The sequence below is a fragment of the Musca domestica genome, unplaced genomic scaffold (assembly GCF_030504385.1).
Source record: "Musca domestica strain aabys unplaced genomic scaffold, Musca_domestica.polishedcontigs.V.1.1 49, whole genome shotgun sequence".
In the NCBI taxonomy this organism is placed as follows: domain Eukaryota; kingdom Metazoa; phylum Arthropoda; class Insecta; order Diptera; family Muscidae; genus Musca; species Musca domestica.
This window is the reverse complement of record NW_026712344.1, coordinates 3,079,977-3,096,579: the sequence shown is the minus strand read 5'-3', so window position 1 is coordinate 3,096,579 and position 16,603 is coordinate 3,079,977. Positions and strand designations below refer to the sequence as shown.

At 35.4% G+C, this 16,603-nt stretch overlaps 1 protein-coding gene across 5 annotated transcripts in view; it reads right to left on the bottom strand.

The window, feature by feature from the left end:
- Positions 1–16,603, bottom strand: part of LOC101891046 (protein phosphatase PP2A 55 kDa regulatory subunit) — a 112,345-nt gene that overhangs the window by 30,699 nt on the left and 65,043 nt on the right. For 2 of the 5 annotated variants that reach the window (XM_005179579.4, XM_059128011.1), the window contains one exon: positions 13,939–14,298. In XM_005179579.4, coding sequence (XP_005179636.1) covers positions 13,939–14,104 — 166 coding nt within the window. In that variant the 5' untranslated portion in view covers positions 14,105–14,298. Of the gene's footprint in view, positions 1–4,197; positions 4,640–6,036; positions 6,239–13,938; positions 14,299–16,603 lie in introns of those variants that run through there. The other 3 variants (XM_005179581.4, XM_005179580.4, XM_020035406.2) reach the window with 3 other exon arrangements.

The following is a 16,603-nucleotide window of genomic DNA, read 5'->3' as shown; positions in this document are numbered from 1 at the left end:
TTTTCTTCTGAAAGTTACTTTGGAAGTTGGAAAACATTTTATTTATAGATATATGTCCGATTTAATGTCCCTTGGTAGAGACTCTCTGAACCAAATAGTTTTTGCAATGTTTATAACATTTCCCAAACCAATCATATGAAGATGAGGGGGAATTTTGATCGATTTCACAAATTTCGCATTCTATAAATTCACTAGCTTATTTTCCATGAAAATTCTCTTTTTGGGTCTTGTAAAATGACTATTTATTCAGCTGTTTTGAACTGCTAACCCTAGCTCAAAGGCAATTGGACCTAAATAATTGATTAATTAAAATTAATATATTCCGAACTGATCCTTTAAACCAAAACAGAAAATATGTAGAAAATAATAAATTACATATCCATCAATTCAAATATTCTTTTCTAACTTCTTATTATAATTTGTTTTATTTATTCCATTGTTTTCAGTATACTTTCTATATGCCAAGAATTTCAAACCCATGGTGGCTAAGAAAATAATAAGCCTTGGTTTGAAATTTGATAAGATCTGGCAATTTTTGCAATCTACACAATATGCAAAAGTCAAAACGGCCAAGTATAGAAAATTAAGAAGAGTATAAATTACATTTCCACAAACTCACAAATTCCCTTTTTGCTTCTCCAAACAATTCGTTTTTATTTAATAAAAAAAATAATCAATAACCAAAAAAAATCCCACCGAAATATATATGTACATGTTAATTGTGTGCATTTTAGGTGTTTAATTTATAATACACGCCCCTTCTTTTGTTTCGGCAGTATTCTGTCTAAACTAATAGGAATTTCCTATTCTCCTACTAGTCCACAGTCAACGCTGCCCGGTCAGTCGGTTGGAAAATGTAATGAAATCGGTGCTATTTGGCTTAGCCATGACATGCGTTGAATATGACAAGTTTGTAGCAGAAAATCTGACAGGCACACACACAAACGTACGTACATACCACACAACTTGTTATAATAATCAAAATTATAAAAATAAACAAAAAGCAAAAAAATGTGTCTTTCAGTCTAGTAGTAGGTATTGTATATATGTATGTACACTTTTTTTTGCAAAGAAATAAAAATAATAATAAATGCAACAACAAGTCGCTAATAATAATATAAACAAAAAATATCGTATTAGTATAGTGTGATATTTCAAGGGGTATTTGAAGATGTCGACAAGAAAACTTTGAGAGACAACTAACCGAGCCACAAATTGAATGTTGTAGGAAAAGCAAATTGAAATTGATAAAAATACAAGATATGGGCTCAGTATAGGAGGATGTAGGGAACAAAAAAATTAATAAAATCAATAAAAGTGAAGAAAAAAGAAAAGAATATGAAATACAAGCCAGGCCAACAAGAAAATAATGACTAGACTGTGCAAGAGTTCTATAATTGATGCTATCTGCCATCCATTAATCGTTTATCCGTTTCAGAATGCGCTACCTCCCCCAGTAGAGACTACTACTAACGAGGATTGCACTGATGAAATATAAAAACACAAATTGACTTAATTAAATAATAATTTGATAAATATTTACACGAACATTTAACACACTTGTGTGAGATGGCATAAAATCTTTAGTATCAAAGCAAACTGTAAACAAATCTACAAAAACTACAAAGCTATTTAGATGCAAAATGTAGATTTTTTTTATGCTGGCTAGTTTGATATTGTTGAAGTATTTTTATAAAATAATTTTTGGGAATCCTAAAATATTAAAGCTACTTTTTATAAATGTTTGAACAACTATTTGAACTAAGAGCAATTTTATTGTCATTTCCTAAAGGTTCCTGAAATTTCAATTAAAAGTCTTGTCGTTTAAAAACCAAAATATTTACTAAATGTCTAATCTTAACCTTTATGCCATATTTCAATAAATGATTATAAAATTTAACAAAGGTATTTATATTAATACAAGATTTCCTAAGGCTGATTATGGACCGATCCAGTTACAGTTTTTGTATGGCTTTCAATTGCCTTGAAATTGACTCATATCAACATTTTTGCCGTGAAAGAAACCATTTTGGGTTTGTATATCCTCTTCAGATATCTTCTAGATAGAAAATATCCGGAACGATTTAGAAAGAATCCCAATGGTGCAACAGATCCACTTTGTTTTCGAGCAGTGGAAGTGTCAGAATATGAATTTGGGAAAGAAACCAGAACCTCCCTCTTAGAAATTGTAATGCTTAAACACCGCTCCCGAAGCTTGAAATGTTGGCAAAGAGGTCACGCTACTAAAGCCAAGCAAGAGTGTCAGAAAAAGGGAGTCATACAGGTCAGTTCCGCTTTTACTCCTTCACCGACTTTAGTCGTGGACTAATCAGAACAAGTCGTGAAATAGAACAGTGTTAATAGCCCTTAATTTACCAAAGGTGTTATATACAGTCAACCAAAACGGGACGTTTGAGAATTTCGGAAAAGCTACCATCAGGTTATGTTTGAAACGAAGGATAATCAACTATATCTAAGTATGTCAATTGTACGTGGAATACCGGAACAAACAATTCAGTAGAGAGAACAGGGATTTCCAGAGATATCACATTCGGAACTGTTTAGCTCCCAGATTTTTTCACGCTCCAGACGTCATCAAGATCGTAAAGAACGGCGATGATAGCATGAGCAGAGCGTTGATAGCATATGTGTTTGATTGAGTTCATATTACATTGAAGCCTACTTCCTAGCGAGGAATAAGAAAATTTACCACATGGTCTGCGGAAATTACAAGCCAACTGAATGTACAAGTCGAGGGAGAATCAATTCTCACCACAATCTATCTTAAGATCCTTAGGGTCACATTCGACGGCATATTGATGATATTGCCTATTGATTGATATTGCCTTTTTATGGCATCTGTGGACAATTTACTCAAGGCTGAAATGGTTTCTAGAGTGTCAGCATAACCAAAAAAATCTTGTTCCAGTATCTGCTTAGGTTTTACCGTGTAAGTCAGTCAAATCATTGTCCGGTAGATTGAACTCATGTAAGGAGGGGCTTACATGATATAGAGAGTGAGGTCCAACGTCATAAGAGAAGGTCCCCAGATCAAGAAGAACGTCGGCGACAAACCAGGATAGCTTTTGCCCATCTATGTTCTAAGTGGTGTAGGCGTCTTAATTAGTATTGAGCGCGTATAAAAGATAATCCGTAAGTCCAGCGCATGGTACGGACTCGCAGGACAGTTTTTGCCCAACAATGCTCTGGATGGTGAAATCGTCTTAATTCGTATTGAAGATAATGTGCAAGTCGCCTTTCCAGCCTGCGACACACTCGAACACTACACCGCATTGTTGCAATTGTCCTGCCAAATCTACCAAACTTTGGCTACAACCTTGAAGGTAGCTGAATTTATAAATATGGAGTTAGATAGAAGAACCAGAATGGTAAAATTCCAAATCGCATCATGTATTGCTATTACAACATTGGATTTGTAATGAAGTACAACTAAATATTTTGGTATATTAGAATCCAAAGGCCAATAAGTTTTAAACTTTTTAAGTTCTGGCGGCAACATTTGGGTTTCAGTTAAATTATGTCAACCAATTCCTCACCCAATATTTCAAACTCCGGTAAATTTCTTTTGCATATCTAAAATATAAAATTGGGATTAGATCTTAAAAATATGACAATGAATTCTAAACTATCACCTGTATTATGATGATATGTCCACTAATTTCTTTTAAGTGTTTCTACTCCGACATATTTTTTTTTTTAGTTTCTTAGTCACAGAGTATTTGGGCCGAGTAATGACATTTAATCTTAATATTCATTGTTGTCTTGCTTTTGCTGTCAAAGTTTACTTTTTCCCCTTTCTGAAGAGAGATTTTCCTTTCCCTTACAGAAAAGATATTTGTTATTAATATAAACAATATTGCATTTATTTATTTAACATTTCTTTGTTTTTTTTCACGCACCCATATAATGAAATTTACTAATGATTGGCAACACTGGTCAAAGTTTAAAACAAAGTTTTTATTTTTTCCTTTTCACCTTTCACGGTTTCTTCCCATTTTTGCGCCAACAAATATGACGTATGGAAGTGGAGAGAGAGAAAAACACAGTAATAAAAGGCAACAGCTTAAAAAATAAACACACATACCATCACGCGCACACCGTACCGTGTGTGTAAGTACGGTACGGCAAACACGAGAAACAGCATGTAATAGTCAATGCAAAAAAAAAAAAACTTACCGGCCATGACAGTTTAACAGTTTGCTTGCTGGACACCAAAAGTAAAGTAAATATTCAAAAGGCAGGCAAAAACAGTGTTTCCCCACAATAACAGAATGCGGCGGCGACAACGGCGATGACAGTACAAGAGAGCAGGAGAATGAGAGAGACTCAAAGGAGACCGTGTGATGATGATGACTTTTAGAGCGAGGGTGGTGGGGGAAGGGGCAGGAAAAACACGCGGTGATGATGGTGTTTTTGGTGGCGGCGACGTTGGGGGAATGTTGGATAGTTTTTTTTTTGTGTTTTATTTGCAATACACTTTTGTTGTTACAATTGTTATTTATTTTTTTAAGGTTAAAGTTGTTTTTTTTTTTTAATAGAAAATAGGTATTTCACTTTTTGTTAACTTAAAGTTACTAGCATTAATTTGTTATTCTTTTTATTGAATTTTCTTTTTGTGCTACATATGAAAACGGAAAATACCACAATAAAATATTAAATTTCAGTATTTGTTTATTTTCACAAACATTTGATGTTGGCGATGACGATTTATGTTACGGCGACTTCTTTTCTTGTCCTCGTCGTTTTTAAATTCTCCTTTTAACGAAGTTTGGAGTTTTCGGAAATGTCATAGATTGAAGGATAATAATGACGGTAAGGAAGATAACCACATTGGAAGGTTTTCCTTAATTTGTTAATGTAATATGCGTGTGTGTGCGTGCATAAAAAAATAAATTAAAAGAAGGAATTCTTAATTTTAATATTTTTAAATAGAAAGCAAAAAATATTTATTCTTTGTCTGTATTTTGGAGCTTGGTTTCGTTTGTACGCACACAATAACGTTCGTATGAAATTGTTGTTTTAACAAGAACAACAATAGAGAATGTTAACAGGCCAGACCACTGTCTAACCTTCAAATAAGAATAAAAAAATAACAACGAAAAAAACCGAAAATGCGAAAACTACGTTGAAATCCCGATTATGTTTTCTTCGATTGAATATTAGCTATTTTTTAGGCAGTATTGTTACTACACTTTGTTGTTCTTTTTCTTCACGTACTATGCTGCTAACCGGTAAGGTCAAATTGGGTAAATTTTGATGGTAGGTATTTTGCATTGACGATGACGTTTTGCCTATCGGAAAATGCTTTTGGCAAAAACAACGCACCGCGTGACTCAAAACGCCACAATTGTGTGTGCAAACAAATGTTTTGTTGTTTCTTTTCTACTTTTTGTTGGAGTTTGCACACAGACGTCCCGTAAAAAAACAAAATTTTATTTAATTTCACTTATTTTTTGCACTTTCATTCCTTCGCTTATTTGTTTGCTGCTGCTCTTCTCTCTACTAAAATGACAAATCAAAAATTGTCATACAACCACTGCTGCTCTGTGCTCCTGTTTTGTTCAGTACGCACACACACACAAACATATTAAATGTTCACTCATTCGCAATTTGACGGCGACATCTCAAGCACACACAAAACAACAACAGCACAAGAATGAGAAGCAAGAAGAAAACTTGCAAACGGCAAAAAAATCTAAAGCATTTTACGGCGAATTTGTGCAAACACACGCACACACCGAAAGAATCAGCGAACAAAAAGAGTAAAAATTAACAAAGTTCTAGTGCACTTTTTCGTGTTAATTTTTTTAAGCTTTTGTAAACAATTATTCTCCAATTGACCAATTTACAAAAATTAGTATTTTTTACTTTCTATTTGCTCAAAGATTATCACACAATGCCTTGGTTAGCTACGTTTTCTTCTTTCTTCATGCACTTTTTGCAAATTGTTAAGTGGCTTTATAATGCCGCCGCAGCCGCCGTTTTGTGTTTCTTATGCAATTTTTCTTTTATTACGTTTTATTAGTTAAACTTTATCACTTTTTTCTATTCCCCTTTCACACACATTTTGTTTATTTCATGTTTTTCAATCGTTTGCAAAAATTCACGAATTTATTTCACTTTCTATTCGCAGTGCTTTTGCAATTCACACAATTTCATGAACAGAATTTTATCAAACTTCGTCTTCGTTTTAGAAAAATCAACTAAAAAATGCTAGCAGGGATAGGTAAGTCGACTTTTGAGTAATCGATTAATCGACTTTTAGCAGGGGGAAAGTCCGACAAAAAAGCAAACTTGAATTTAGACCTCAACTAAAAATCCCTAAAACCGCTCTTTGTGCTTTCTTGCTTTTCATTGTCCGATTTTGTGTGTGTGTGTGTGTGTGTGAGCAAGGGATAACTACGGAGACTTTTACCAATCGAAAGTCATAATAAACTATTGATTTAAATAGCAATCGAACAATCGATATATTACAGCATTTATTGCTCTGACATTTGCAAACTTTTTGATGTGTTGCCAACCACATTTTGAATGCGTCGCTTTTATGGCAGTTGTTCACATTGGAAGAAACAATGATTGAAAGTAAAAAAAAAAAACAAATACATAATAACAATAAAAACGTAAATGTTTCTAGATTTAAAAGACTACTTCTGGAAGAATTTCATCATTTCCTAAAAGAGTTCCTTGCGTTTATTTTATGAACGTATAGACCTTGCGTATTTGTGTAATTGGAGGAGCAAATCAACTCACAGAGAACTCAAACTCTAAACTCGTGAAACTCTAAAATAATGAAAATCAGAAGATAATGTTTTATGTGGCCTATAACAGAAAGTAGACCTAAATTTTAGAATCTGTAAAAATCTAAAAAATACTATAATAACCTAATTTACCTCATCAAAATATCGTTGTAATTAGTACCAATCTGCAGGTTCTGGGATATAACTGCACTGTGTCGTTTTCTATTCCTAGTTTATTTTACACCCTTATTTATTTTTTTAACCATATTCCTCTTGTACTCTCCGCCATATAATGCTAGAGTATATAAAGTTTGACATTCTGCTTGTAACCCACCGAAATAGTCATTTTAGATCCTAATTAGGGCAAAATTCAAAAACGATTTACATATGTTCCTCGGTCTGTTTGAAAGGTTCGATCTAAATGACTTATATTTTTCTCTTTATCATATTTTTTATGGGATTAGAAATATAATATATCGGCCCAGGCGTTGATATAACCATCATATAGAGTGTTTTCATAAATTTTTTAATTTATTCTTTAAGGACCAAGTTTTGGTATGGTCTTAAATCTGTCAGTACAGTCAGCTGAAGGCTACATGAAAATTCGAACAAATATGGGCCTTTTTCAATACCAAAAATTCGACGGACTAAAATTTTCAAAAAAATAAAATTCCTTAAAAAGTCAGTTAAAATCTTAAAAATACCGAATGTAGCCGTTATATTAGGGTCTATACAACGACGTGGACCTGCATAGGCAACTTTTGTCATAAACCATTACAATATTCAAATGCGAAATTTGAATAAACAAGTAAAAAACATTAAGTTCGGCCGGGCCAAACTTTTAATACCCTCCACCTTAGGGTAAAAGAAACATTAGAAGAAATGTGCCAAAAACCATAAAAATGCCGAATATCGGGAGGTACCGTTATATGGGGGCTATATCAAATCATGGAGCCATACATGTTTCGCCACTGAAGCTGGAACCCATTATAACCAACAAATACCAATTTTCAGACAAATCCGTGAAAAAATGTGGCAAAAATCATCAAATTACCGAATATCGCGAGATACCGTTATATGGGGGCTATACCAAAACGTGGACCTATAATTACAATGTTTCGCCACACGAATTAGGACCCATTATGACCCACAAATACCAATTTCCAGACAAATCCGTGAAAAAATGTGGCATAAATCATCAAAATACCGAATATCGGGAGGTACCTTTATATGGGGGCTATACCACAACGTGGACCTATACATGCAATGATTTGCCACACGCTCAGGGACCCGTTATGACCTACAAATACCAATTTCCAGACAAATCCGTGAAAAAATGTGGCATAAATCATCAAAATACCGAATATCGGGAGGTACCGTTATATGGGGACTATACCAGAACGTGGACCGATATATCTCATTTTCAATACCAACCATCCTAGACACAATGCAAATAGCTCTGCTAAATTTTGGCGCTCTACGTCAAATAATGTGGGCTGTATCGTGATTTCAACAGACAGACGGACAGACAGACGGACAGAAAGACAGACGGACATCGTTAAATCGACTTAGAATTTTATGCTGATCATGAATATATATACTTTATGGGGTCAAAGACGAATATTTAAGGATGTTACAAACGGAATGACAAAGTTAATATACCCTCCTTTCCAAGGTGGAGGGTATAAAAATTCGGTGAATAATGTAGCTAAAATCATCAAAATTCCGAATATAGGGAGGTGCCGTTATATTGGGGCTATACGAAGACGTGGATCTACACCGACAATTTTTTGTCATAGCCTGTAGTATCCATTACGAACTTCAAACACCAAACTTAAAACAATTCCGGTGAATAATGTCGCTAAAATCATCCAAATACCGAATATCGGGGGGTACCGTTATATGGGGGCTATACGAAGATGTGGACCTGCATAGACAATTTTCTGTTTTAGACTGTAGTATACATTTTGAACTTCAAATACTAAATTTGAAACAATTCCGGTGAATAATGTCGCTAAAATCATCAAAATGCCGAATATAGGGAGGTACAGTTATATGGGGGCTATATGAAGATGTGGATCTGCATAGACAATTTTCTGTTTTAGACTGTAGTATACATTTTGAACTTCAAATACCAAATTTGAAACAATTCCGGTGAATAATGTCGCTAAAATCATCAAAATGCCGAATATAGGGAGGTACAGTTATATGGGGGCTATACCAAAACGTGGACCTTCATAACCCATTTTCAATACCAAAAGTCCTGCAGACATAATATACATTTGAGTAAATCGACATAGAATTTTATGCTGATCAAGAATATATATACTTTGTGGGGTCTAAAATGTATATTTCGAGGTGTTACAAACGGAATGACAAACTTAATATACCCTCTATACTATGGTGGAGGGTATACAAATATTTATTGGAGCAATATATATACCGGGCTGAGTTTTACCAAATGGTAAAATTCGGTTGAATATGAGAAAATCAATTAAATTTGGGCTGATATTACATATATGGTGAGCAGTACCGTTAGATTGGATGAAGATGTATATCAAAGGTAAAACAAATCTGAGCCGATCTCCATAAAATTTGACGGAGGTATTTTCGAGCACTATCTGATGCCCTGTATCAAATAACATTGTTGTCGAGGGCATATTATGCATGTGAGGGACTTAAAACACCAAATCGGATGAAACATATATGTGGAAGCTATAGCTATATCTGAACCGATTTTCCCCAAATTTGATGTACTTACTTCTAGACTGGGCCAAACAAATATTGTTTGGAAAATTTCATCTCAATCGGATAATAAATGCAACCTGCATTTTGTCCACAAAAATACATGGACAGAAGGACTGACTGACATGCATAAATCGCCTCAGAAAGTGATTCTCGTTTCCTTCTTAATGTTTTATCGTTTCGAAACACTTTTAACCAAGAACCACCTTATTATAATGTGGGTGTATGTCAAAACTCATGCTTTATAGTCATGGCATCTATGAGTCGTTTAAATTTGTACGGACTACAGGCGCCATCTATACGGCATTCGTGTGTGAGAAAATATTTCGATATGAACAGTATTACCACAAACACATTTGATGGTAAACGGCATTACCTACCACAATTGTAAACACTAGACGACAAGCAATGCTTGTTGGTATTGAATGCGATATCTGACTGAGTGTGTTTTAAATATCTATTGGGACTTTTTTATCCGTTCGCACATGGTATAATTATTGAAAAGCAACTGCAAGTGCTCACTTATTTTAAAAATAACTTCTATGACAAAAAACATTTTTTTTACCCAAGTGACGAGATCGTAAGCTTAATAGAAGAGGAACCAAGGCAAGGCACGGTCGACGAAGGGGTTTTTGTTGTAACAGTCAAAACCAACTTACATGGTTATGCTACTTCGTTCAGGTTGAACGAAAGCACAACAAGTGGAGAAAGATGAAAATGTTTATAAGTGCGGTTGTAAGATTTAGAAGACTTTCCAAAGGAATTTTAGTTTTATTTAATTCTTTGGTTCCTCTTCTATTGAGCTTACGATCTCGTCACTTGGGTAAAAAAAATGCTTTTTGTCATAGAAGTTATTTTTAAAATAACTACTGGGGAGAATATCCTAGACAAAAAACAAGGGAACTGATAAGGATTGGTGGCTCTTTCCGAAAACTAGGTATTCCCTGCCTTACCCCCTGGTAAACATTACCATAGTTCTCCACTAATCAACAAACGTTGTTTTTATAAAAACAACAATAAAGGGATAAGCCTGACCATTTTGCAACAACAAAATACTACGGTATCCCGAACAAACAAGCCACACTGTTCTATTAAAAAATATAGCTAGAATCTTCTAATTTTGCACGAGGATCAGTCTTGGTGCGTAGGCGTGTGATAAGGTTGGGTCTTTTGAAATTCGTACTGAAAGGTTACGAAATGTACTTTAAAATGTATTCGTATTGGACAAACGGAATGAGCTAGAATTCTGAAATTTGGAATGAGAGTCACTGATAGAGTGCAGGATATATGTTCCAAAGGGTTTTTGAAAATTCGAACTTTAAGCTTACGAAAAGTTCTAAAATAGTACTTAAACCTTGAAAATGGTGCCACTTGGTATTATGTGATCGGATAGAGCTAAAAACTTGAAATTTGGTATGAGAATCAAGGTGGGAAGATAAGTTTGATATATGAAGTCGGTTTTGGAAATGTGTACTAAGAGTGTAAACGAAACAAAAAGTACTAAATAGTACTATATTTGGTACAATTTGGTATTGGGTGAACATATAGTGCTTGAAATTTTAAATCTAGTATTAGGATCGCTGGTGCATGTGTAGCCTTAACATATTAAGTTGGTTTTAGAAGTGTGTATTATCATTGTACGAAAAGTACTAAATTTTGACTTAGTCGAAGGGATAGAGCTGAAATCCTGAAATCCTGAAATTGGATATTAGGTTGTATCTGGGGTTGAGATTTGGAGGTGGGTTTGGAAATGCGTCCTATATTTGTATGAGTAGTACTTAATGGTACTTAATTTGGAGTTGGGTGAAGATAGGGTGGAATTTTCAAATTTCATATCGAGGTTTCTGTTGGAATATGGAATTAAGATATGGAGGTGGTTTTGGAAATGTGTACTATAATTGTACCAAAAGTACAAAATTTGGTACAATTTGGCATTGGTTGAACATAGTGCTTGAAATCTGAAATTAGGTATTTGAATTTGCGGCTCATGCGTAGCGGGGACATATAGAAGAGTTGTCGGAAAAGTATACTAGATTACTGATGGTGTCTGTGTTAAAGATGTGGCGGTGGTTTACAAATGAGTCTCATATTTGTACGAAAAGTAGTGAATGGTTCTATATTTAGTATTAGGTTAAGGGTCAGGGCTTGGAATCCCCTAATTTGATATCGAGGTTTCTCTTGGTATCTGGAATTAAGATATGGTGGTGGTTCCGGAAATGTGTGCTATAATTGTACGAAAAGTACTGAAAGGTACTACATTTGGTTTTTGGTATTTTACAATGCGACATCTGTTGGTGTCTAGGATTATGGAGATATGAAACGGTTATGCAAATGAGTACTAAAATTGTACGAAGAGTACTAAGTGTCAATAAATGTGGTTTTGGGTGAAGAAATAGATCTGAAATTTGATATTGATGTCTGTAGTTGAAAGAAGGAGCTGGTTTTGGATATCCGTACTATACAGGGTGAGATAAAAAAACTGCAACAGAGTCAAACGCCATAATTTTTACTTTTTTTTTAATAAAAATTAAATTTTATGTCGGAAATAAATTTTAGAATAAGTTTAGATTTCTTTGAATTGGTCACCTTTCGCACGAATTATGGCCTTCAAACGGCCAAAGAAACCGTCACATGCTGCCCGAATGTTGCTCTGCGGTATTTTGGATCATTCCAGGCGAAGCGCTTGCTTGAGGTGATCGATATTTTGGTATTTTTTAGTGCGAGCCTTGCTTTCCAAAATACTCCAGACACAATAGTCCAACGGATTGGTATCCGGAGATTTTGGTGGCCATGTGGCGCGTGCTAAGAGCGATGGTGCTGAGTTCTGTTGGAATGTCCTAGGTCTGTGGCCAAAATGTTTGTAGGTCCAAGGCACCCTCTAGAATATTTTCGCGATAATATTTGGCATTTATTCTAATGCCAAGGTCGATTAATGAGAGCGGAGGGCGACCATCGGCTGTTATGGCGGCCCACACCATCACCATGGCCGGCACTTGAGTTTTGGTGGCCAACCGAAGTTGCACATTTTCAGCTGACCTCTTTGGCAAGTTAACACGATCATTGTTTACAAATTACTGGACAACGAATGTTTTCTCATCGGAGAAAACCAAATTCGGCAGTTCACCACTTTCGGCCAAGCGTAGCAAGTCTTTAGCTCTTCTGAGTCTATTTTCTTTCTCTTGCGGTGTAAGTTCTTGCACTTTTTGGAATTTCAATGGCTTTACCCCGAGCTCGTTTTTCAATATTTTCTGAATGGAATATTGCGATATGTTCAGCTCACGAGCCACTGTGACGAGGGTTTCAATCAAGTCGCTTCTTTGCTTTTCGAACCATTTCTGCTGATGTTGATTTTTTCTTCCATCCACTCCCTTGACGTCGGGCTACGTATCACAGTAACGAGCGATGGTACGATTCACAAAAGATTTATTCACATTTAAATGCTGGAGTGCTCTAACGATAGCCACTTGTGGGTTTTCAGCCAAAAATAAAGAAATCACACTATTACGCTTGAATTCCATGACGAATAACTGTTTTGCTGGAAAATTCTTAGCAAAATGCTTTTGTATGCTTGTAAACAATATAATGAGCTGTCACTGGAATAATTTTAACAGCAGTCGGACGAGTGTCTTAGTAATGACGGCAGTCTGAAGTTGGTTGCAGTTTTTTCATCTCACACTTTATACACACATACACAACAAAAACTAGATATATATTTCGCTAAACCCCATAATATAATATGTTCTCGACAGATTGTTAAACATTTGGTAGTCTTTTACACGCCTAAAAGTATGCTCATCAATTAATGTTTCAAATATAATAACTCATTCGCCCAGTATTGAAATGTAGATGGCACTCTTTGCAATATTAATTTAGTTCGAATGATCTCTGGGATTTTTAGCACCCCTGCAGGAATAATTGTCGGTAGTAAATTCCACGGGAATAATCAATAAATATTTTTATATATGCTACCAACCAACACTTTAATAAATCCACAAGATAAAGATAATCACGTGATTTGAGTTCAATGAACAACAACTACTGCAAAAAACATAAACTAGGTAAACAAAACTCTGTACGCCAGAAAAATATCAACTTCATACGCATCGTTTTTTTGAAAATCACAAATAATAAACAAATAATTGAAATGTTTATGTTTGTAACAATCCAGCCGTTCAGAAGATTGGCTATCCCCTGCAACAAATTTTCAGGTCTCTGGTGCTAATTAAATAAATTCCATCATCTTCCATGTGTGTTTGGACAAAGATAAGGGGTGTTAATTGAAAACGAAACCACTGACTAATTCACACCTTCAAGTCGTTTTCTGTGGTGTTGCTTTTGTTGGCGTTCGTTTTTTGGTGTTTTGGTGTGGTAATAAAATAATAAAACTTTTGGAAATCGAAAGAAAACAAAAACAAAAACACAAAACTCAACTTACTTTGAGGTTTTTTGGTTCCATTCATGGCTGTGTTGAGCATATTGCCAATTTTGGTAAAACTCGACTGACGCATGAAGGCATGGTGACGTGGCGGCAGAGGTGGTGGGGATGCTGGTGGCGGCGGCTCTGGCTCTAGGACGGGACTTTGCCGACCCCATCGACCCATTTTGAATGATTTACTTCGTGTGACTTTGCCCTCGCTGGTGTTATTGTTGTTGTTGGTACTATTATTATTGTTGTTGTTGTTATTCGTATTGTTATTATTTTGGCTTATGGTATCAATGGCTTTGCCGTTGCCTCGACTATTATTGATGATGGTGATTACTGTTTGTTGGCCCAGAGACGCAATGTTGATACCTTCTGCAAATAGGCAAAAAAGAGGAGGGGGTGGAGGATAAATAATTAAAATTTATAATTTCGTTAGTTAGTTAGCTTAAACGTTGTTGGTATTTTGATAATTTGAAAACGCAGCACATTGGTGTGGGTGGTGTTGAATTTAATGGATCTAATTTTAAAGGGGAAGTCCATGCTTTCACATTCTGATGAGCGCGGAGTTCAAAACAAACAGAACTCTTGAAATTGATTTAAGTTTTGCAGTAAATTAGCATATAGAAAATTTGTCCAAAATTTTGGAGCTAAAACGAAAAAAAAATGCTGTTGGGTACAGCTAAAGTTTTATTATACCCTCAGCCATATGCCTACAGAGGGTATATATCATTTGAAACGGCCAAAACGTGTCTCATCGAAATAACGGTTTTAGTCGCTAGGCCTCTGTGTGGCTGGCTGGTGAGCACGATAACTCTCGAAGGGAGTATCCGAATTTGTTCCAAACTTGGTACATCGTAATATTATTATCAAACTTAGATCGAGTTCGGAGATGGGCAATGTCTGCACAGAAAGGATAATCCGATTTTGCTTCAGCTTTGAAAATCCTAGTATTTGCATCAGTTCTAAGTCAGGTGCGAAAATGGACAACATGGGTCTACTCCATCAAGTACCTACTCCACATAGGGGTCAAAATTTTGAATAATTATAACTCTTATAAAATGTGATTTGAGAGTCCGACTTTCTCCAAATTACACGGATCACATTATTCTTATTATCCCAAGGTCTGGTATGAAGATGGTATATATCGGATCACTCCAAAATGTACCTCCCACACAAAGAGTCAAAAATTTGAATAACTAACTATGAAGCTCATAAATCGCGAAATTAACATCCGATTCCATTCAGACTTGGCACATGGTGCTGAGAGCGATGGTTCTGAGTTCTGTTGGAATGTCCAAGTTCTGTGGGCAAAATGTTTGTAGGTCCAAGGCTTCAATACACCCTCCAGATTATTTTCGCGATAATATTTGGCATTTATTAATGAGAGCGGAGAGCGACCATCGGCTGTTATGGCGGCCCACACCATCACCATGGCCGGCACTTGAGTTTTGGTGGCCAACCGATTCTATTCCGACTTGGCACATCTTAATATTTCTATTAACAAAATATATGTTATATCGGACCATTTTTTGTGGTACCTCCTCCATTGATTGGAATAACCAAAACGATTATAAAATTCGAAATAAGCTTCCGACTCTCCTCATATTTATCAGGTCACAATATTTTTATTCACCCAAGATCTGGTGTAAAGGCGGGAGAAATTGGTCCTCCCCTGCTGGGAGCACCCACAAAGGATCCAGACTAGGTACATCTCAAAATTTATCATCAACACAAGATCTGATATAAATATGATAGAGATCGGACCATTTCTTCTGGTACTTCCCCCACATAGGGTTCAAGATTTGAAAAACAAAAACGCTCAAAGAACGCGAAATAAGCATCCAACTCTCTTTAAATTTCACACATACAAGATTTTTGCTAACACAAGATCTGGTCATATATATCTGCGAACCCCATCTGGCACTTCATCCACAAAAAGACACTATTATCCTCCATAAACTATTTTCTAAAAATTATCACATATCCCATATAAAGTGAAGAAAGTAACCAATATAGTCGGAACCTGGCACGTCGCAATATTTATATCATATTTATTTAGGTCCGATACGAAATGGACAATATTGGCCCTTTCCTTCGGAACCTACTATATAGAGGTTCAACAATTTTAATAATCATAAAGTCAAAATATATTTTAATAATCGAACATTGGCTGAGGGTATACATCTGTCGGTAACTGTGTATGAGTGATTTCATAAATTTCATATCACTCATATGCAGAATTGCCATGCAAACGACCGGAGCCCAGGAAACTAGATAAGGGACTAGTTCGTTCAATCGATTTAGATGTATTCAAACTCTTTCACATAAGACCGGCCTTAGCTTGACTATAGCCCCTTTTTTCTAAGTCTTAAATTACTAACCCTCCACATCCCACAAGACAAAGGCTATTTGTCAAATGACTGTAGTGACAGATTGTTTGAATTTTTTTGTTCCTGGAAATATTCCAGATGTTTCACATTTTATATTGACCTTATTAATAAAATTCAATTATACGGTTATCTTGTGAATTTCTTAAACAAACTCACATTTCCATCTAGCTGTTAACACATCGCTGAGAAAAAAATCGAATTAAACAAATAAATTGATAATATTTGTGTACCCTACTTTGTCATGGAGCATGGAGGTTTTGACTTTGGTAGAAAACTAGGTAGCTCAC